Source organism: Acartia tonsa, chromosome 12, assembly GCF_053477335.1.
Source record: "Acartia tonsa isolate MP-2025a chromosome 12, ASM5347733v1, whole genome shotgun sequence".
Taxonomy (NCBI): Eukaryota; Metazoa; Arthropoda; class Copepoda; order Calanoida; family Acartiidae; genus Acartia; species Acartia tonsa.
The window spans coordinates 25,965,090-25,989,988 of NC_137271.1; the positions used below are offsets into that span (position 1 = coordinate 25,965,090).

The 24,899-nt window shown below is 31.6% G+C and overlaps 1 protein-coding gene across 1 annotated transcript in view; it reads right to left on the minus strand.

The window, feature by feature from the left end:
- Window positions 1-3,795: 3,795 nt before the first annotated feature.
- Window positions 3,796-24,899, minus strand: part of LOC145333277 (uncharacterized) — a 135,776-nt gene continuing 114,672 nt past the window's right edge. Inside the window, exons 9-13 of the mRNA XM_080178408.1 lie at window positions 23,193-23,544; window positions 22,241-22,410; window positions 12,812-12,959; window positions 12,457-12,537; window positions 3,796-8,412 (exon numbers count right to left, since the gene is read on the minus strand). Coding sequence (XP_080034534.1) covers window positions 7,915-8,412; window positions 12,457-12,537; window positions 12,812-12,959; window positions 22,241-22,410; window positions 23,193-23,544 — 1,249 coding nt within the window. The 3' untranslated portion in view covers window positions 3,796-7,914. The remainder of the gene's footprint in view (window positions 8,413-12,456; window positions 12,538-12,811; window positions 12,960-22,240; window positions 22,411-23,192; window positions 23,545-24,899) is intronic.

Sequence of the window (24,899 nt, forward strand, 5' to 3'; positions counted from 1 at the left end):
TGCGTTGATAATCTTATTTGTTATTTTTGTTTGTCTGTCCTTTCACTTTCAAAGCTTCGCTTGTAAGGCTGTTATTCTCCTTGTTTTAAAGACTTTTAAAAGCATCCAAACACAAAACAAATTAGTTGTTTAGAATCATAAACGCATAGAGGCGACATTCAAAAGATAATAGACTCTCCAAGAGGGTTTAAAACCCTTTTATTTTGAACATACTTCTTACATTTGATTTTTAAGCTAACAATTTCAATGTGTAATTTTTTCGGTAATTTAAGCATGTTAGATTTGTTCTATCGATTTCAAACTTTGGAAGGTGATTCCTGAGGTAGTTGGAATGTCAGTACGTCCAATTCAAGCATGTTGATTTTTAACTTTTTAACAAAAAAATGTATTTGATATAATCATCATCATGATTTGATTTTTAATTACTTATTCCTAGGAAAACAAAATACGATGTCATAATCAAAACAACTCTATGATCAAGTCCTAACAATGTAAATATGTCCTTAAACATCATCATATGTTTAAGCAGTTTTGCAACAAATATACGTACAATTTTGTTCGACTTATACTTTTATATTCTGATTATTCAGTTCTGACACTACAAGTGTATATGTTCGTTTGTCCTACCGTTTCAGACCTTTGCTTGTATGGATGTTGTCATCCTTGTGTGTTTTTTAGGGTATAAGACAGACAGTCAGTTAGATGAAAAACAGAATTTCTTATATGCTAAAGAAATAATATACACGGTACTTGGGCATTTAAAAGGGTTTTATTCCTATTCCAAGCTGTCTAATTACTGCAAATCTATCTATTCTGAGACACTCAAAAGAAGGCAATTTGGACGGTTAGACTAGAAAACAGTAAAAAATAATACTTAGTAGAACAATTTACTGTAGACAGAAAGGGAGGAAACATTGAACTGCAAGTTACACCGGAACCCAAAGTTTTAAGTTATTTCTTTCGTTTAAAAACGTTTGATACTTTTGTTAAGTAATGATTAAATGGTTTAAACAAGTAGTGTTCAAACTTTTAAACAAATTATTTTAATCTGCAAAAAGCTTGTTTTTTTATAATTGGTGATGTATATCAATGTATCGTCTATTGTTTTATCCATTAAGATCCCTTTCTTCCTTCTCTATTTTTTAGTTGTAGATTGACATGAAAAAAGGCATGCCAATAATATCAGCCATGAACTCTTTTATTCTAAGTCATATAGTCGATATAATAGCAATTTATAAAGTTATAAAACAATGATTAAATGTCAGAAATTGTCACTTTTATGTAATGCCATATCGTCGACTCTTCATAGTGCCTATAAAATGACGTCGTATTAGAATAGTCTTTTATTCTAATAACTTATGGCCGAAAAACCGCAAATCACGTCATATTAGAATAATGCACTACATGCACTACAAAGAGCTTCAGTCGACATATTCTATTGAAAAATTGTATACTGTCCTAGCGTAAAAATGAACAATTGCTATTTGATATTTCTGTAATGTTATTGGAATACCTTTTAGTAAATACTAAAATAGAAGCCCTTTAAAATTTGCTTGTGTTTAAGGTTTAATTCAGGGATCAGGGGACTTATCTTCTAATTTACCAGGGATCTAAAGGGATAAGATAATGGTCGATAAATTGATGTTCACCCAAAATAATGATGCGCAAAATCATACCTCTTGTAGTTTACAAAAAGTGGTTGAAACGTTTAGACACATAACTTAATGAACCAACCAATCAAAATTCTATAAAGGCTCCAAGTTGTTAAGACACTGAATAACAAAACGTTATCATAAAACGTTGGAGACTAGCGTAATAAACAGCCCAATGTCCCATCCTTTCATGTATTTAACCAATTACGCATAGACATCACCGTCAAAACTAGTAATATTCTATGCATCTGAAGTGATAAGACAATGGACAATACACATCCCCAATGAGGATAAACAAAATGGCCCAATAAAAAATAAAATTATTGGTAGAAAAGTTTGGAAACTGCTTATTTGAATCAATCTATCAAGATTTAATAAAAGTACCCGATTTTTTCAGCCAACAAATATAACTTTGAGTACCTGTCTTCAACTATTTGTTTTCAAGAAAACTTGTTCCTTAGTTTGATAAGGTTCTAAAATTGGCATTTTTCATGGATAGGAGGGATACGTATAAAAATTTTAGTATGGCTTCGAATCTGTTCTCAGACATAATGAAAAATTAGGAATATCATCGGATTACAGGCAATTTTCTACGAATAATAAATAAAATTATAAAATCAAAAGCCTAAAACAAGACTTTAATAAAGAAATGAAACAGCCTAAAACCATCCATTAAACTATAAGAAGCTTCAATAAAATGGAGAAATTAATCGGTTCAACAATTATCGAAATCTTAAGTTACAGACAAAAAACCTTACTACTTTGTATAATAGGATATATTTTCAGTTGTTTATCCATCCATTAATTTCAGGCTCTAACTATACAAATTGTAAAATTTGGGGAATTTAAATTTTGGTAAAAATAATAGTATAATTTGTTTTATCAATAGAAAATTTTGTTCAGAAAAATAACTCAAATTTTTCGAATTATTTTCGCCAATTAGGGAAAACGAAATTTAGGAAATAGGTTTTCTATTAGGAGCATAATCTATCAATGATACGAAGTAGAATGATGTCTTTCTGTCTTTATGAAGTCTAGATTTGGTCAACCACTGGACCGATTGGGCTCTGTTTCATGCTATTTGCCAGGGTGGTAAGACACCTCCCTCCCCACCCCCCACAATAAATATGGAAAAATGAAACAACGTAGCCACTAATATGTAGTGTTGAGTTGTATTAGTATCTGTTAATCGATGCATTAATTGTGTTCTCCTAAATATGCTTAGTCTCTTCAAGGGGCCCTAACCCTGCGGAATCCATACCTGCAGCGGTACACAAAATCTGAGTGGCTAACTAGTACCCAAACTCAAACTTTTCTCTTATTTTCAATTTATTTTTAAAAGAAGGAGAGGGATGTTTGTGATCAACAAGGCACTTTGAAGGAAAATGCCGATTTTTTTAGTTTATAAAGCCATTGCAGAATTGATTTCCACTAAACCTTATATTTAATAAATTGATTTGGAAAATTTTAAAAACCTCTATGTATAACAACAAGGATGACAATATCCATAAAATCGAAGTTCTGAATCAGCAGGACAAAGTTAATAGTGTCAGAACTGAATATACAAAATTTAAACATATAAAAGTCGAAACAAATTGTAGGTAAATTTGTTGAAAAACTGCTTGAATTTAGGATGATGTTTAAGGAGATACTTACCTTTTTACGACTTCGCTTATAATATTGTACCTTGTTGTCGTAGGAATCAGTATTCCAAAAATCAGATCAATCGGAGAATTATATCAAATAAGAATTTGTTGTTAAAAATTTATAAATCAACATGTTTAAAATGGTCGTACTTACATTCTGATTATAGAGTTGCTATGCTTTATTAATCTACCTAAATACTACAGAAATGACCATGAAATCGATAGAACAATTCTAACATATATAAATTAACGATAAATCTTATCCGTTCCGTACGGAGCACGGACGGACGGACCGATCCTAATTATAGAAAAGTTTTGCTTTTAAAAATTTGGAGAAATCTTCCTTCTAAATGTATTTCGGTTTTGACACTTATTTGGCAAGCGATTGAGTATGTAAAATAATTACAATACAAAAAGTTGGATGACATTCCAAATTATAATATAACTTCACTTGTAAGAAATTTGTAAAAAAAAGATGATTTTATTGTTATATGATATATTTAATAATCTATGATAAAAATACAAAAATTATACAATAATAATAAAAAATAATAATTATAAAATAAAATTAAAAGGTAAATGTTTCACAGCCTTTTGAACAATCACATTTTTGGTTTAAATCTTTTTAAAAAAAAATACATTTTTGGAGGCAAAATTTCTTAATTTACTCGTGGACCATACAAAACACTACCCCTATCCTCATTAGATCTTACAATATAAGATTATGTTAAATATTTTGGGGGCTTTAAAAGCTTTAAAGGGAGGGGAGGAATACAAAAAATGGGAGGGTTTATAATTAGTTCACTGGCAAAATAAGAGATTTTACCACTTGTTTAGTGCATATATATAAAGAACTCATCAACGTATAATTAAACTACTGAGTAGCTATGCTACTAACATGTGAAATTAGAATTTTAAATTTCTCAAAAACACAAAAAATACAGGACTATTAAAAAAATGGTTGATCCACTAAATATTTTTCTTTCAAAGGCCAACTTTGATCAAATGCTCGGCGTTTTACATGGTGTGCCATCTCTTCCGCATATTAATACACCCGTATACGGGATCTAAAGGGATGAGACAATAATCGTTAAATTGATGTACATTCCCAATGATGATAAACAGAATAACTACTTCAGTAGATGACCGTAGTGGTTGAAACATTTGGACACAAAACTTAATTAAAAAACCAATCGAAATTTAATTTTAAAAAACCAAAGTTGTCAAGCAAATGATTAGAAAAACGTTATTATAAAACTTTGGGAACTAGTGTAATAAACAGCCCAATGTCCCCCCCCCTTCCCTGCATCCGTGTAGTGTTTCATATTTGAAAAAAAAGACACAATAGCAGATAATAAAGATTGAGATGATGGCCTTTTGATTAAGACAATATGGTTTAGACAATTTTTGCTGTTTTAATAATTTACAGTTATGATCATATAATGATGCGGAATTGTATTCACACTCCCAGCTTTTTAATGATCTTAAAGAGATTAGGGCAAGGAGAAAGGATTAGAAAAACAAGGATGAAAACATTAAAAAATATGAAAAAGTATACAAAAGAAAATTTAAATAGAGAATAAAAAAAGGAAAAAGAGAGAGAGAGAAGGGATAAAGAGAGAAAGATAAAGAGGAAGAGTGAAAAAGTGAGTAAGGGAGCCTAAAACTTATATAGAATTTCTTAAGAAAAGCGAAAGAGTGAGAGTGAGAGTGAGAGAGAGAAAGAGTAAAGAGAGAGAGGAGAGAGAGAAAGAGGAGGGAGGGAGAGTACAATAGAAAATGTAAAAATCGTGCAAGGCCCAAACATCAATCAGGCAAAACCATAGACAAACAATTCATTTATCAGAAATTGGGTTTTGAAGTAAAAATGACCTCGAAATCGATTTAGATTCGATGTATTAGAACTGGTTCTCAGCCATATTGAGAAATCATATATAGCATCGTATTACAGACAATTGGACAATTTTTTAAAAAAGAAAATGAAATTCGGCTTAAATCGTATAATTTTCATTTAAATATCCGCGGAAAGCTGTCTATGATACAATGCGACCAATAACTATAATGCATTTTATTACTAGTGGTAATTGCTGACATAATATTCACGTCGACGTTTGGACCGACATTAAACACTACTACTAGAAACCTGCAATTTTATTGTAATAATACTCTGATAATGAAAAATTAACCTATTTTAACAGAAAAAAAGTTTAACAAATGGGTAGATATATGTGATTTTTTATCGTTGACAAAAAGTTGAGTTTTAGGTACTACGGATCATAACTGTAGTTTGAACTCTAAACTTTATATACTCAGGAAGGTTTTTAGTGTGGAGAATTTCTCCAATAAAAAATAGTTTTTAAAGCATAATATATGATTAATACCTCTTTGGTTGATAGACAATACCATCCAAACTATTGCAGACAACAAACCAAATGAGCCGCGACCTTTATTTGCAAGTCCTAACTGTGCATGGTAATTAGTTGCACCTGTTGCAGGCAGATATTCCACGCGTCTGACATAGCAGCAGTAAGTACAACTTGAAATGCTCAATTAATTGTACCAAAAGGGCCAAAGTGATGGAAAAATTTGACTACATTATTGGTTTAAAAATGTACTCATTCTGGGACGAAAGGTATTTTTTTAAAGGTAAAATAAAAAGATTTTCTTTGGATAAATCTTTGCTTCGGAGAAATGTTCACATTCGAAAATTTGGTCTGCTAGAAATCCATTGTTTAATTAGGATGGGCTATTGCGTTATAATCTAGGGTAACATTTCTTTTTTTTAAAAATGAAAAAAGTTGAAAACTCCAATGTGAAAAATCCTCCTTGGTAGTTAAAGGTAGAATATTAGCAAACTCTTTCGTGGAAGTTTCACACAGAGAGAAATTTTGTGCAGAGGGTGTGAATACATTGTAGCCCAATGTCTTGGCAGGTATTGTTAGGGATCTAAAGGGATACGACAATGGCCGAAAAATTGATGTCAATTTCCATTGATGATACACAAAATTAAATCTTCTGTAGATTGCAAATAGAGGTTGAAGCGTTTGGACACCCAACTAAATCAACCAATCAAAACTCATTGAGAGTCCCCAAATAATGAAAAAAAGTTATTATAAAACCTTGGGGACTAGTGTAATAAAGAGCCCAATGTCCCCTCCCTCCTTGCCATAAATTTGTAAATTTTTGTCTATTTTGCAGGCAAGCTTTTCTATAAGTAAGTTGGGTCCGTACGTCTGTTTGTCGATTTGTTCTTTTTTTTTCAGTGATTTAAGCTAAATTCTCTTTATCTTATTCTCTCTTTTTTTATGTTTTTGCTAAAACCAAATTATGCAGGTTTTAAAAAACCTACATAAGACAGTTTAGAATCATAATAAACGCACTAAGAGGAATTTCATAACTATTCGCTGAATGTTATAAATATATACTTTTATATAAAGAAGTAAGCGTTTTTTGCCTGTCCCGAAGGATCTCGCTAACCACTTAACCGATATTGTTCTCCTTTACAATGAAGCTTCTTGTAGGTCCTGGGAAGGTTTGAAACTATTTTTGGTGAGTGTGTCTTCACCTCCTCCCCCCAATAAAATTGGCTTTTTTTACTCTTTTGAAACTCAAATGAAAATGGGATGAGGTCGAATTAAGTGCTCCTAGAGGCTTCTAGGGGGGCGTAGCCGCTAGTACTTTTATATAAAGGAGTAAGATTTTTGTAAATGGAGTTTTTATTTATATAATTGCTGCTGCAAATGTGTTGTATTTTTTAGGGGACCTTTGTAAATGTCTAAGTCTGGTTTTAGGCTATTTCCAAGGCTTCCACTACCCTCCCCTAAAGCAACTAGTTATGCCTATATAGTAAAAGATTCATTATCAAAATAGCATTGAATAGTAGATACAGTTTTCTAGCAGTAATTTGTAGTTTGACATAACATCGATGTATATATCAGTATTTCGATAATAAAATGTTGACAGAAAGGATTATTCTAACAAGGAAGAAGTAGTTTTACAAGGGAGGGAGGGGACATTCGTCTGTAGTTTATACGGATACCCAATGTTAAAAAAATAAAGATCATAGATAGATTGAAGTATAGAGAAATTAAAAGCATTTTAGAGATAAACATAGATGAATTTTAAATGAAAAGTAAAACAATAGAGAATTTTCTAGAGAAAAAAATTAAAACATTATGATGAGTTCAAAAATACACTTTAGAAAATAAATTTAGAATAAACCATGTAAATTTGCGATATAAAATAATTTTAGAACATAATATACATTAGAATACAGTACAGAAAAGATATGTTTTAATGCCTCTTATTTAAAATATATCAAAATATAAAACTGTTTTGATATTAACATTTTTTTGTCAAAAAAAGTAACAAAAATATTTCATTTTATAAAAAACAACTTAGAATATGAAAAGAGGTTATACTAATACAACAAAAAAAGCTCTGTGTGGTGTGCAGGTGGTGCAAAAGGTTGCAAAATGGGGGGTTCTTACGACCCCTTACAACCATGTTTTAAAAATCGGCCTTCTATGTGCCGTATTCTTCACTTTAAAGTTGATACTATATTGTTTGTAAACAATCAACTTTTTCTGGCGCGATTTTATTGTTTTTTTTTTAAACTAAACCAGAGTTGTCAACGCATAAGTGCCCTCGTCCGAGCTGACGCTGAGGGACGACAACCCTGTGTCGGAGCTGCAGTCAGATTCCGGCAACTCTGTTTTCAATATTGACTTTGGCCTCCCTGCTTGGCGCGAACTTTGGGTTGTTGTTGTTGTTTGTGTAATTTGTTGCTGTTGTGTTAAATTGATTTGGTTGCTTTTCGTCGGTGATGACGACGTTTTGGCGTTGGAAGAGTCGCTCGATGAGCCATTAAAAAATCGGGTCAACGCTCCCGTAACGCCCCCGCCGTTTGAAATCGGCGTTGTTTTGGTATTTTCACTGATTGATAATTCGGCGGTTGGTGGTGCGGCATCGCTGAACCGCACCGTTTTGCCGCCACTTCTAGATGTGCTAGAGTCTGTGCTGGCAGTTGGAGATGAAGGGCCAAGTTTTGTTGTTGGAACGGATTGGCTTGGCATTGTTTCTATCGAATTGTTGCCGTCAAAAATTTGGGTTTCCTGAAAAAAAAAGTATTTGAGATTTTGAAGTTTCGGAATTACTGTAAAGGGAAAAAAGTATTTTACAGTTTGAATTCGAAACCGATCAATATCCGCTGTATTAAAACCGGTTCTCAGAAATAGTGAAAAAATCATGTGTAATCTCGTATTACAGACAATTTTCCACGAATATAAAAAATAAAATGAAAAATTTTAAGATTAAATCCAGTTTTGTCAGCCCCTTGTACAGATTTAAATTTCTACAGTTAGATATACATTAGCCTGTCCCGGATTTGAAAAATTTTGGTAAAATTTTTGCCCCCAGCCATAATATAGTTGATTTATGCAAAATATTGACCCATGCAAAATATTTTTTCTGTAATGCAAAAATTGCGATGGTACAAGCACTGCAAAGTTTTTAAAATTTGCAAAAAAGACCTGTTTTTAAAGCTCTTGTACCATCTCAATTTTAAAGATTTTTAAAAAATTTCAATTCTAGTGTGCCTATATAAACCTGAAATTTACCAAAAAAAATGGGGGCAGTCTCAATTCTAACATATAATGGAAGAAGGTGTAGCAAGTAATTTTCCAAAGTAAAAATTGCCAGATTTCATACATAAATAATGGGGTTGGGCTGGAATCGATAGATACAGATATCCGGCTGATTCATAATTCTGGATATCAAGTATTTAGGGTTATATTGACACACTAGAATTGAAATTTCGTAAAAATCTTTAAAATTGAGATGGTACAAACTTTTTAAAATCTGCAAAAAGACCGTTTTTAAAGCTTTTGTTTCATCTCAATTTTAAAGATTTTTATGAAATTTCAATTCTAGTGTGTCAATATAAACCTAAATACTTGATATCCAGAATTATAGATCAGCCGGATATCTGTATCCATCCAATCCGGCCTAACCCTATTATTTGTGTATGAAATCTGGCAATTTTTACTTTGAAAGATTACTTGCTACACCTTTGTCCTTCATATGTTAGAATTGAGACTGCCCCCATTTTTTTTGGTAAATTTCAGGTTTATTTTGACACACTAGAATTGAAATTTTTTAAAAATCTTTAAAATTGAGATGGTACAAGAGCTTTAAAAACAGGTCTTTTTGCAAATTTTAAAAATTTTGCAGTGCTTGTACCATCGCAATTTTTGCATTACAGAAAAAATATTTTGCATGGGTCATTATTTTGCATAAATCAACCATATTATGGCTGGGGGCAAAAATTTTAACAAAATTTTTCTAAAACGGGACAGGGTAATATACATTAAGAGATATAAGTTTTCCGGAATTTTAATGTAGGGAGTAGATTTGAAATCTGCATCAAATTTTAAGGATTTTTTATAAAATTCGTTTTTTGTAAAATTCTTTATCTAAAAGCGAAAATACGTTTTAAGTTAATTAATTTTGACCAATAGGATAGGTGGATTTTAAACTACCTGCGCTCTAATTGGTTGAATGATGTACGACATCCAATCAGAGCGCAGATTTTTTAAATCCACCAATCACAGATGCCAAAATTAATTAACCTAATTTGTATTTCCGCTTTTAGATAAAGAATTATACAAAAAACGAATTTTATAAAAAATCCTTAAAATTTGATGCAGATTTCAAATCTACTCCCTACATTACAATTCCGGAAAACTTATATCTCTTAATATACATACTAGTAACTTTAACGAAATGTAAACAAGCGTCGTGATTTTAATTATTCCAAAAATCAGATTAAAATATACAATTTTTTTGAAAGCATGTTTTAAATGGACGTCCAGCCTTTCGGTTAACGAAAATAGAGTTGCTATACTTCCTATATATGTACCTAATTGATATAGGAATTATAATGTAAAGTTTGAAATCGATACGACAATTCTAACATGATTGAATTTACTAAAAGAGCTAACCGTTACGGACTAACCGACCCTGACTATAGAAATGCTTCTCTATTAAAAATTACATTAATGCCCTAATTTTGGTGTAGCTATAGAAAATGTATAAAAAATGTATCTTACGTTGAAAAGGTAAAAAGATTGTTATCAAAAACCAATAAATATAAGATAAAGAAAAAGAAAGCTTTTTCATCATTTTTAATCTGTAATAATGGATTTATTATTACTTGGATGTTGCACCAAATTTTCATGTACTCTGATAAAGAAATATTCGCAGCTGGCTAAAATAACGCTACCCCTCATCCAATCCATTTTACCCCATCTCCTCCCCCTCTACTGGATGAACAAACTGACCATTAAATGTGGTCTTTGTCGACATTTTTCTCGTGTCAATATATCCAAATATATCTTACATCCATTTCTCTAATCTATTTATCTTTTTTTTCAGGGATAGAGGGATAAGACAATAATAAATAAGTCTTTCCCGTAATTCTGATGAACAAAATTAGGGATGGAAAAGTCATTAGAATATTATTTTGTTTCTGTCCTCTTTCCCGACCTAAAAACTTTAGCTTCAAAAGGCAGACATTCATACGTTTCTAAAGTTTTCAATGATAGGACAAAACATATTAATTATGTCTACAGTAGCTTGAAAATGTTAAAAGAAGACAATTTTCCATTTATATCTTTGCATGATGATTCCTGTATCATTTGAGAACAGCTCTAAATTTATCATACATTTATCATATGTAATTGATTATTGGATTTATAGGACTATATGACATGATGTTTAAAGCGAAGAATATTTATAATTACGCCTTTAGATATAGGCCTGTCTGTATGAAGCATCCTTTATTTGAGTAATTTTAGGATTCCAAAATTATTTTGAATATTTAATGCGTTGTTACTCTATATTTGTTTATATTGTTTGTCTGACCCTCTGTTTAGTTGATCTTTGCTTTTATGGATACTATCATCCTTTTTTAGGCATTCATTTCATTTCATTTCTTAATTTTATAAAATTCATATTATATATAAATTGTCTATCGTGTTTTAACTTTTGTTTTTTCAAGAAACTTGTCTCTTATTCTTTAAAAATTAATTAGCTACTTCAAGCTGTGAACGGCTCGGCTTAAAAAATCTTAAATCTTTGCTTGTCATATAAAGCAGCTGAAATACATCGCACATTTTATAAAAAAAAGTTATGTTTTCATTGTTAAAAAGTCAATCTTTCTCATAATTCTAATAGCTAGGTTTAGTTTCAATGGCAGAAAATACTATATTTTTTTTTCATTGCAGAAAAATGCCTAATACCACTCTAGAACCAATGCTTTGCTTCCTTATATAAATTAAACTGTTTTTGAGATCTTTTTATACATACACATAAACATCCAACAGCTTTAGTTTAATGCGAAATGGTTTGAAATTATTTTACTGAAAATAGATTAAATGTTGTGCAGTAACGCACAAACATACATCGTATTGAGGGGCCGAAATAAAAGAAATTAAAATTCTTTTAATTGATAAAATTCAGAATGATTCTCCAATTTTAAACTGGCTTTTTTAAAACGGTTTTCTTTATTTGTTTAAGCTTTTTTGTTTCTTTAACACATCTGATTAAGACCTTTATATCAGGTCCGATTTCATTATTATAGAATTTGATCTCATTCCCTTTCTCGGATAGTCCTAACTTGTATTAGTTGGAACTGTTTTTAGGTCGTGACATTCCCATACACTTTTGTCATTAATGTTAAACATATTACATATAAAAAAAATGTGTTTAATATCTTTTTTTATGATGCGGTTGCAGTTGTTTGTTCTAAAAAAAATCTAACTCAAATTATTAAAAGCTTATTTTTTCGCAACAAAGATATCAGGCTTGTTTTAGTTATAGTTTATAAGCTACATCACTTCAAGATAATTATTGCAAAGATTATAAGTTCTAGTTTTTAAAAAAGATATATACCATTTCTATGCTGTTTATGGTTTATGGGCAACAAATCCTATAAGTTTTGCTATAGTTTTTGCTATTTATGGTTAATGAGCAACATGAATAACTAAATATGATTGCAAAGCTTACTAGTTCATGGCCAACAAAGCTTATAAGTTCTAGTTTTTAAAAAGACATAAACCATTCTTGTCCTGTTTATGGTTTATGAGCAATGTAACTACCTGATAATTAATGCTGTGTGTAGAGCTATCATCATCCTCTTGGCTCCTATGCACATCTGCTGATATTGTCAATGTTTTCACCTGTAAAAACAAATAAAATTAAATTTTAAAAAGAGTAAAATTACTGATTTTGTTTCTATAAAGTCTCTTTGATGCCTAATTTTAGTTACATTGAGTAATTTACTAATTCAATAGCCCTAATGAGATAAAGGCTCTCTAAGCCAGGTATATATTCAATATATTGCTACACTCAAATGGATGACTATAGACCATTTTTTTGTTGTAAAAAAGCATGCTATAATTGTTATTTTGAAAGTAATTATGGAGAGTAACTGATTAAAAAAATATTTTCTACCTTGTTAAGGTCAGCCTCCAGCCGTTTGCCCTCTCTCTCCACCATATTGACATCAAACTCTAGCTGCGAGACCAGCCGTTTCCGTGCCTCATTCTTCGCCCTCATCTCTGTTAGGAAGGTGCCGTTCATACTGATCTCTTCCATCAGCCTAGATAGATAGATAGATAGATAGATAGATAGATAGATAGATAGATAGATAGATAGATAGATAGATAGATAGATAGATAGATAGATAGATAGATAGATAGATAGATAGATAGATAGATAGATAGATAGATAGATAGATAGATAGATAGATAGATAGATAGATAGATAGATAGATAGATAGATAGATAGATAGATAGATAGATAGATAGATAGATAGATAGATAGATAGATAGATAGATAGATAGATAGATAGATAGATAGATAGATAGATAGATAGATAGATAGATAGATAGATAGATAGATAGATAGATAGATAGATAGATAGATAGATAGATAGATAGATAGATAGATAGATAGATAGATAGATAGATAGATAGATAGATAGATAGATAGATAGATAGATAGATAGATAGATAGATAGATAGATAGATAGATAGATAGATAGATAGATAGATAGATAGATAGATAGATAGATAGATAGATAGATAGATAGATAGATAGATAGATAGATAGATAGATAGATAGATAGATAGATAGATAGATAGATAGATAGATAGATAGATAGATAGATAGATAGATAGATAGATAGATAGATAGATAGATAGATAGATAGATAGATAGATAGATAGATAGATAGATAGATAGATAGATAGATAGATAGATAGATAGATAGATAGATAGATAGATAGATAGATAGATAGATAGATAGATAGATAGATAGAAGGATGGATAGATAGATAGATAGGTGTAAGAATTTTACCATGATATGAATAAATTTTCATATGAGATTAAAACTTTTACTTAACTAGGATGACAACATTCATAATTAAAACAAAACGAAGACTTTTACTTAATAAATGGGCCACTAATAAAGCACATATAATAAAAAGAAAACAGGAAAGTATCATACAGTAAATATAGATAAATTTATGTTTAAGTTAGAAAAAATATCTTTTACAGGTCTGTATTTTCTAATATTGACAGTAAGACATTTCCATTAGATATTTGAATTATTAATATATCATATATTGGCATTTTTTACTTGTATACAAATGGACGTACAGACAAATAAATGTTATTGTAGATTGGCTGCGCTTCAAAGAATATGCACATCACTTATTAACGAAAGCCTTTGTAATGATAAACTCATTAGCCTCGTATTAAAAGCAGGAGGGAGGGGACATTTATATTATACTGGTACCCAAAGTTGACTAAATCTCGATTGGTTGGCTCAATCTATTAGTGTACAAACTTTTTCATCATGTGGTAATGATCATTGGAGATGTAAATCATTTATTAGCCATTGACTTATCCCTTATTCCCCTTACCTATCCCTCACATAATAGTAGCAGGATGTCAGTCTGTCTGTCTGAATGTACCAATAATTCTTGCTACCCGCTGGACCAATATGGCTCTTCTTTACAGCGAAAGTTTAAAAAAACTCTTTTTGGGGTTAACTGTCTACACCCTCCAGAAAGAAATCGCCCCAGACAAAAAGAATTGGCAAAAGGCAGGTTTTAAACTAAACTGGTGAAGAAATTACTCGTAAAACTTAAAAATAAAATTATATTGAAATTATCAAAAAGAAAATTAGTTTAAATTTTCTCTATAGTAAAGGGCAGGGTAATAGAAAATAGATTAAGCCTTTAAGAAAATTACATATTTAAAATAATAATAGTTATTGAAAATATTTGGACAATCTATCAAATTTTGAACTAAGGGAGACCCCCCAGATTTATAGCTAGGGATAGGTCTTCTGAAAATAAAGTGTTAGCTCTGTTGATAAATATTTTTATGTTTATGTCGCCAGTATTTTATTATATAAAATAGTATTTTTATCGTTCATCCGATAAAAGCTCGCCAACCACTAAACCGATTGAGTTCTCTGTTTCAGAGGAACTTCAACTTCATCCAGGGATAGTTTTAGGCTATTCTACTGCCCTCCCTCCTCTTGATACTTCCGCTAGTGATAATATATAATCCAAGGGATCTAAAGATATAACACAATGGCCGATATATTGATGTACATCCCCAATGATGATACTCAAAATTAAACATACTGTAAATTACAATAAGTAATTAAACTGTTTGGACACTAATATTAAACCGACCAATCAAAATTCAATAAAGTTCTTAAGCTAACGAATAAGAAAACGTTGTTATAAAGCTTTGGGGACTAGTGCGATAAACAGCCCAATGTCCCCTCCCTCCCTGATGTAATTTAGTAAATGGTTTGTGCAATTTGTTTTTTCATATTATTGTCCCCATTTGTAGGGTTATCTATAAATGAAATCTATAATTCTTCAAAGTTACTCAAATGGAATTAGGTTAGACAACCCTGACATAACATTGTGTTGTTATTATATCAACATATGACTGTAGTTTGTATGTCAGCCAAGACCATCTTTTATTATAGCAATGTAGTCGAAATGTAGCATATCGATATCAGAGAGGTGACATTGATTTGTCCCCAAATTTTTGTATTATGGTTTCTTATTCGTTAGCTTAACAACTTTGGGGACTTTTCCTTAGGTTAAGTTTTCAAACGTTTCAACCACCTAGAGAAGAGGTAATTTTGTGTATCATCTTTGGGGATTTATATAAATTTATCGGCCATTGTCTTATCCCTTTAGATCCCTGTGTCGATGTAATTTCAGGCATGACTACTTTTTATTAATGATATTGTATTATATTGTCATTTATGCTACTTTTGAATGTTGTCATCCTTGTTTATAAAGAATTTCTCCCCCCTCTATTGTTTGCTTATATTAAAATCTTTTCGTCTAACTAACCCATTTTCTTACTGTCAAATTTCCTTCAAATTTTCATTAAATAATTTTGGTGTTTACTCATTTTTGCACAATTATATAGAATTAGCAAACTGTTTCACATTGGAAAATGTCACAATAGACGAGAAAATAAGTAGGGTAAGGGGTTGTGTTTTTTTAGACACAACTTTTTCGATAGGGTAGTTTATGGCTGCAGTATTAATAGATACTAAGTGGTTCTTTACTTTGCAGTTTGAGTCTTAATTAGTTTTTTCCCTAATACTTAAATAATGCAAATTTAAGAAAATTTTAGACTTCAGGCAGCTGGCAGAGTCTGCTAAATTTCTTTAATTTTGCACTTCAGCTGTTTTTTTTTACAAAAAATATAACTTTATGTATGCTAATAGTTAAGTTACTGCCAGTTTTAGCAGCCATATATTCAATTCTTTATTAAGTCTACGGTTTAACGCGGCTGCCGCGCGATGGAAAAACAAGTAATATTGCGGGGGTATGGGAACACTAATTATTTCTCCTAAGAGGATATGACTCATTACCAGGATAAAAAGGCCTTTTTTCTCTCCAGGGACTAATGTATATGTCAGTTAAGATATCACTAGTCACTGAATCTATTAAGTTCTTAATTTTAGGAGCATGTCCTGGGATGGCTTTAGGCTATTTATTTTATTAGTGATGCTTGATGTTGGACTCTTCATATGATATCAACCAATACTATAGTCATGTTGATAATATGTCAGACATGGCCACTTTTATTTCAGGTCATTCAGTCGACATGAACTATTGAAATTTAATCTAATTTCAGTTTGTTCAAATGCTTTTTCCCTGTATATTTTCTCATGGGTTCTTACGTAAAAAATTTCCCTTTTTTAACATAAACCCATTGTTTAAAAAAACGACACGTACATGCAGACAAACAGACAAAAGACAGACATGCATGCATGACATAAAACTCATAATAAGAAGGGTAACTCCAATAATTAGGAATTTATTTTTCTAGATTTTTTAGTAAAATTCTTTAATACAAATTAGCTTGATGTCTGCACTTATAGTTATAACACACAGAACAACAATAGGGGTTGGACTTCCCTTTCCGTCTTGGGGCGGAGCCCCTAAAGGCTAGAAGCAAAGCTGCTAGTCTTATAAAAGATAAATTTTACAATCAATAGAAACCATCATATTTTTTTAAAGAAAAAAGTAAGTAAAATAATGTCTTTTTAAGGCACTAACCTAATTTCTAAAAGACATTATTACATAAAAATATGTAGCTATAGTAGATTGTTTGTGTACGTTCCAAAAGATCTTATTAACTGCTAAACCGATTTTTCAATAATTATCAGGAATCAGTCCAAAATATGTTTTAGGCCCAATATAATAAATAATCTTCTCAAAATTATAGTTTTATTTTTAAAAGTGTTAAGGTAGAGTGACCCCAAACCTAATCTTTGGGTGAGGCATTAGGAATAACAGGAGTTGTGAGTTTACATTTTTTGTCAGTCAGATCTTGCTAATGACAATTTATAATATTATGACAGGGAAAAATCGTCGTCAATTTAGATTACTATTTTCTCTATCATTTATTGGTTACTCTGTTTATCCAGTAGGATGGGAGGATATGGGATAAAGGGGGAATAAGGGAGAATCGTTATTTTAGCCAGCTGCAAGTTTATCTTTATAAGAGTACATGAAAACCTGGTGTAAGATCTAAGTAATAATAAATCCATCAAAATAGTATGTGTCAACTTTTAACTAAGATTTTGGCTGGTATTATCTTCAAATCACTGCATGTGTGTGTGTGTGTGTGTGTGTGTGTGTAAGTGTTGGTGGGTTTTTGTGTGTGCGTAGACCACACACAGAATCACACACACATACACAGAAATAAATAGATTTTTAAATATATAAAATCTAAAGTATTTGTAAATATTCTCTTAGAAGAATTGACATAACACAAAATAGCTTAAAGCCTGCTTAGGTCAAATGAAAAGCTTTTCCCAAAAGTAACATGCTCTAGTGTTTTCAGGATTTTATTGAGATAAATATACAGTGACAAACGGTATGGTGGTTTTAACACCCACAGAAATCCAGATATTAGAAAGAACCCCCTTCCCCCTTTTTTTACCACTACAAGGTTTCACCCACCCCAAACCCCCAAATAAATTGTTGTACATACTACTGCATACATATATATTTATCCTTTATTCCTGATGTGTTAGAAATTTTTGTCTTACAAATTCAATCTACCCCCTCCCCCCCCCCCTGAAATAGCTCTGACAGACTTAATAAGCTTTTTAGGTCTACGTGCATTTTCAAGGTTCTTATTAGGGAAGGCATATTGAATAGCGGAAAAATCAATACATCTGCGAAGGTAAAGTCTGATATTTTTTGTGTAGATTCTCATGATAAATTAATATTAACTTTGCTCGTTCGTCTGTCCTTCCTAAGATTGTTCAAGTAAGATTTTCTTGGCTGCTATAAAATATAGACTTCTGTTTTTATTTTGTTTAGATTCCTATTGCTAATGGGCATATATAAAACGGTTTTCAGCCATACTGAAAAATCATGTATAGCATCGTATTACAGACAATTTTCTACAAATATTAAAACAAAAATCATAAAAATAATACCAGTTTTGGCCACTAAAGGATAACAAAACTGGTTTTGATCTTATTATTTTTTATTTAATATCCGCGGAAATCTATCTATAATACGATGCCATAAATAACTATTTTATTATTAATTTAGTGTTTTAAGATACTATAAGAGTTAATCTTAAAAATTGACTACCTTAGCACAAAACCTTGGCGAATTTAATTGGTATTTGCTCAAAATTGTAGAGGGCTACTTTTTAAAACACTTTGCTGCGCCCCTAGGGCACAAAATATGGATAAAAAGTGATAGACAGAGAGATAGATAAAGGGAGCGAAATTTCTACACTAGCATTTAAAGATTACATGTTGTATTCAATAAAAGTAAACATAGCTGACATATTATCGAAATGAAGGACTAATTTGACTGTTATTTATAACGACAATATAGTAAATATTGAGCATTATTTGTAATATCTTAAATTTACTTATCCTACGTATAAATGGGGATATTATGACAGGAGAAAAATTGTCGTCAATTTAGGTTGAAATTTCCCCTCGCTTTTATTGGTCGGGCCGTTTATCCAGTAGGAGGGGAGGGGATAGGGTAAAGAATGGGGTTATTATAGCCCGCTACAGAGTTCACGTTATCATAGAACATAAAAATCTGGTGTAAGATCCAAGTAATAATGTATCCATTTATGTATATAAAGTTGATGTTAATAACAACACACAAGTTTTACGGGATAAATTTGCAATAGAACTGGGTTATTAACTTATTGCAATTGTATTTAGCTTTAATGTGCTAGCGGCTGCATCCCCAATCCTTCCAAGGTGTAAACTTCTATAAAAGTTCCCTTAGAATATAACCTATTTGTACCATTTTACTATAGAACAAGTGTTAATGTTCGTTTGTCCTACCGTTTCAGATCTCCGCTTTTATGGATGTTGTCATCCTTGTTTGTCCTATACAATGTTTATTAAAATCATTTTTTTATTAATGAAAAATACTTTTTAATAAAAAAGAGAGAAAAACAGGAAAAAGTAATAGATAGACAGAAAAAGACAAAGAAAGATAGTGATATACAGTGGGTGGGGGAGGGGGGAGATAAAGAGAGCTAGAAATAGAGAGAAAGAGGGAGAGTAATAAATAAATAGATAGATAGATGCATAAACTTCCAATCAGTCGAATAGACAGATAAACAGTCAGACAGAAAGACAGACAGACAGACAGACAAACATACAGACAGACAGACAAACAGACAAACAGACAGACAAACAGACAGACAAACAGACAGACAGACAGACAGACAGACAGACAGACAGACAGACAGACAGACAGACACACAGACAGACAGACAGACAGACAAACTACAGGGGTATTTTTGTTTATCATCATTGGGGATGTACATCAATTTATCTGCCAATGTCTTTTCCCTTTAGATCTCTGGTTATTTTGATTAAATATTAGCACATAAGCAAACTATAATTCACTCAATTCTTTAACTGTGTTCTTATACTCATTAAGACAGGGAATTCATTTAAATCATAATCTTTTCTTATTGAAGCTAAGGAGCGAAGCTTCTTATAACTTTATTTTGTCTGTACGTTTTTTTTATTCAATGTTGATTGTTTTTTTGTTGGCGAATGATTTTCATTTTTTTATTTCTTTCTCTCTCTGTCTCTCTCTTTGTCTCTCTGGCCCTCTCTCTCTCTCTCTCTCTCTCTGGCCCTCTCTCTGGCCCTCTCTCTCTCTCTTTCTGTCTCTCTCTCTCTCTCTATGTATCTCTCTCTCTATCTTCCTTTCTTTCTCTCTCTCTCTCTCTCTCTCTCTCTCATATTTATATAGCAGAGGGCAAAAACTTAATGAAAAAGGTCGCTCAAGTCAAACGATAATTCAAATGAAATCATGCGTTTAATATTTCTTTCATCATACAGAATATATTTAAACAGTCCAATCCTTAAAAAAAACTTTTAAAAGTTTCTTTTTGCCCTTTAAGATCACGAAAACTACTCCTATTTGTTATAATAAGAGAAGAATTGTATTTAAATATTTTATTTATCAATAAAAAAAGATTTTTAAAACATGCTTAAAATTATTTAAACATCTAACTCAATGATAAAACAAGGATGACAGCATCCAAAATTTAAAAGCTAGTCCTTCGTTTTGATTATTTTTTTCCAGTGTCGCTTTGAAGCCCGTGCCTTCGGCTTTTCAAAGGCTAAAAAACTGGTTTTAATCTTTTAATTGTACATTTTTATATCTGCTGAAAGCTGTTTATAATACAACAAAAATTCTAAATTTTTAAATCACAAAATTGACTATTAATACAGGGATCTAAAGGGATAAGACAATGGCCGATAAATTGGTGTCCATTCCCAATGATGATACAAAATTAACCGTTCTGTAGATTAAATCAGTTTGAATAGTGGCACATGCATACGTACAAACGTAGTTAAAGAGTTGCTAAGCTTGTAATAAAATAGAACATAGCCATTGTGTATAAAATATAATATTAATAAGTTCACGACATACACAAAAACGAACGGACAAGTTTTATGGAAAAAAAAGTAGCAGGATATGTGTTTCTCAGTCGGCGTATTTATATGTCTGTCTGTACCTTAAGATATTGCTATTGCTATCACAAAACCGATATGGTTCTCCTTTACAATAAAGCTTCTTATATGTTTTATAAATATTTTTAGGGATGGTATTTATTTTATTCCTAAATTTAAAATGGGAGGGTTGATTTTACCAACCCGCCCCTCCCTCACCCTTACTCAAAGAGCCTCTAGAGGAGAATCCTCTCAATTGATAAATATTGGCAATTATTATCCTGTCTTTAAGGACGTCCAAGTTTTTATTTTTGGGAGTATATTGAGATATTTCAAATGTTATGCACTTTTTAAAATTTTTTCCCCTAAAACATTTCCATATCTGTAAATAAATTTATGATTCGAATATCGCTCTGGAATTACTGTAGCAAATTTGAATGTTTCTCAGTTCAAAAATTGGATTAAAATTAAATAACATAGGTTAAACTTAAAAATGCTGTAATAGTTATTTCTCGCATCGTATTATAAACAGCTTTTCGCGGTTATAGAATGTACAATTATAAGATTAAAACCAGTTTTTTAGCCCTTTTAATCGAATGATTGTAAATTTTTATAATCGTAGAAAGCTGGATATAATAGGATGCTAGACATAGTTTTTTCGTATGGATGAGAACCGGTTCCTATCCACCGGATTCGAATGAAAACGAGAAAAAAACAGATATAACGTTTAAAAAAAATAAAAGATAAATCCTTATACTAAAGTAACAGGATGTTTGTTTGTGTGTCTGTACCGAAGGATCTCGCTAACCGCTGAACCGATCGGGTTCTCCCTAACAGGGTAGATTCTCATGGTTCCCGGGAAGGTTTTGGGGGAGGTTACCACCACCCTCCCAAGAGAAATGACAAAAAAATCGAAAATTTGTTTAAATACGGGAGACTTCAACGTAAAGTAAAGAGGTATCGTACGTAAATAATTATCGTAGAGACAAACAAAAACATTTAAAGTGCCACTAGAGCCTCTAGGGGCGTAACCGCTAGTTTATAATACAGAGACATATATATATATAGAGATAAATAATAGTTAGTAATTATGAAAAAAAATAAACTTATTTTTTTATTTGTAAATACAATTTATTTATATTGATACACCGATTTTTATTAGAATATGTCAATAATTTACAGATAAATCAAAAAATATACAGATAGACAGATGGATATATTTTTGATGTAAGCTAAAATATAAACAAGTAGAATAGATTGATAAAAAGATAAAACCTATCTAGAATAAAATTATAAATCAATGGATATGAAAATAAATAGATACGTAGATGGACAGACAAACAAATAGATAAACTTACCTTGCATTAATCTCTCTAAACTTGACAACATCTGTATTAAAGCAGGGTGGCGGCGTGTCATAACGGGCTTGTCCGCCGTTCACGGCGGTAGATTCGCCGTTTTCATTGTCATTGGTGGTTGTTGTGTTATGGGCGGATAATTCGTAGGATAAGGCAATAACTTGTTCCTCCTTGAAAATAAAATATGTTTCATTTTTTACTTCAATGTAAAGTCTTTTTTGTATGTCCTGTTCTTATGTTTGTTAATAGAGTTCCTTCGCCTCTAGCCTCTCTAATAGGGCTGTTGAGGTTAGGAAAATAGCCTAAAACCACCCTAAACATTTTTAAAGTTTTCCTTTAAAGTACAACCCATTAAGACCAGCAATTTTCGATAACTTCAGCTTCAGACAAAAAAAACTTATTATTTTATAGGATTCTATAACATTATTAGTATCTAAAGAAAACCCTAAAAATTTTTGCCTTTCATTAAGTAACATATTTTATAATTTTCTTTGTTGATACCAATAACAAACGGTTTACCGTTTTTTGAAAAAATGTATTTTAGTTACGTATGTTATTTTAGGTTGAGTAAAGGTTAGAAGATCCCTGCATGGGTCTATAAATACAGTTCTTAATAAATTAGTTTTCTTCCAGAAAATTTTTAATTCTTGCAGGTATCTATAATACAAAGAAGAACGATGTCTATCTATCCGTCTGTCTGTCTGTCTGTTCGTTTTAAGTTTATGATCTCGGTAACCACTGAACCGATTTAGCTCTATTCTTCAGGGAAATAAAGCTACTGGTCCTGCGGTGGGTTTAGACTATTTTTTGGTGGGTGAAACACCCCCACCAACCCCCCAAAAACGGAAAAATACCCCCTCTTAATTTTTTTTAAAAAATCCTAAGGATTTGGTAACCACTGAACCTATTGGGCTTTGCTAAGTTTGAAGCAGATTTTAATTAATATATTTACCTTAGTTTCAAGAATTCTGTTTAGCCTGTGCAGCTTCTCATACATGTCCATCCATTCGTAGAACAGCGGATCTGTCGGTGGCGGCATTAAACCCGCCAATTTCGGCGGCTGCGGCGATTGCCTATCTTTGGTGGTGGCGGTAGGTCCGTTGTTATTGTACAAATTATCTGGGCGTAAACTGCGGCTGCCGCTGGAACTTTGTGGGGTGTTTTTCGGCTGCGGCGGCGGCAGTTTTATGACTGTCTGAGAGGAACTGTCGCTATAGCTGGCCAATGAATCGGATAGGTTGATTGCCTCCAGCTCGTAGCTGGCCGTTTCTATGTCGTAGCAGGGTTCCAAAGAGGTTGCGGTTCTAAAAAAGTTATTTTTGTCATTTAAAGTCTCCAAAGCGAAGCTACTCTAAAAATTCAACTAAGTAGTTCAGCTCTCTTTCTCTCCCTACCCTATTTTCTTCTATCTGTATCTCTTTGTGTCTTTGTCTCTCTATATTTCTATATTTTTATTTCATCTTTCTATCTATTCATATACTATTTATAAATCTATTATCTACATATTTGTATTTACTTATGCATTATCTATCTATCTGGCCTGAATATGTCTATCCTATCATCACGACTCAACAGTAAGGTTTTTTAGGAATCTAAAACGACAGCAGCACAGTATGATATCAGCTTTTGTTAGCATACTACTGTAATGTGACATTTCTATAAAAGTAAGATTCTAAAACCCGCCTTAAGCAAATTCGTGGAATACGATTTGAATAAGCGTTACTGGGATATGTTTATGGAGAAAAATTTTAACAGGGAATCAAAGATAAGCTAAGATACTATTAATAAATAATTTTAAATAAATTAGAATGATAAATCTATAAATGGGTAATGTCTTTTCACCATTCGCCTAAAATCTTCCCTGGACCAATGAAAAACTTCCCGGAAAATTGCGGTCCTGTCATTTACTAGATCTTAGCCAACATACATACATACATACATCCAGTTATTAAAAGAGAAAAATGCATGAAAGCTGCTTGTTATATTAAAGGAAAATGACAATTGCACTTGTATCAATCTACATTCCATTCATCCCCTAAATCTTACAAACTACTAAAGGAAGAATTATAAATATTCATGGGGAAGATTAATATATCGCCAATTGTCTTATCCCTGCATTCCCTGAAGATTAGCTACAGCCTTCTTGGCGATTTTGGCCGAACTTTATGTTTTAGCTTTTTTCTGATGGGCGGAATTTATCACAACTTTTGAATTAATTTGATGTCTATCTGTCTGTCCATCCAAAGAAAAAGAGCTCTTGCAAATTTTTTTACCCTCTTTTAAATGCTTTAAAGACCTTTAGAGGCTTACATTGCATTTATTTTATTTCATGACCAGTTTTAACATATTTATAAAGGGTCTAAAGGGATAAGACAATTGTCGATAAATAGATGTAAATCCCCAATGATAATACATAAAATCACCCCTTCTGTGGATTTCAATAAGTTGTTGATACGTTTAGACACTCAACTTCATGATCCGTCCAATTAAAATCCAATTCAAGTCACCATAGTTGTTAAGCCAACAAATAAGAAAACCTTTTTTATAAAACTTTGGGGACTAGTGTAATAAACAGCCCAATGTCCACTCCCTCCCTGAATATATTCCTGATTAATGACATAAATATTCACATACTAGAGTTGGCTCGATATAATTATCT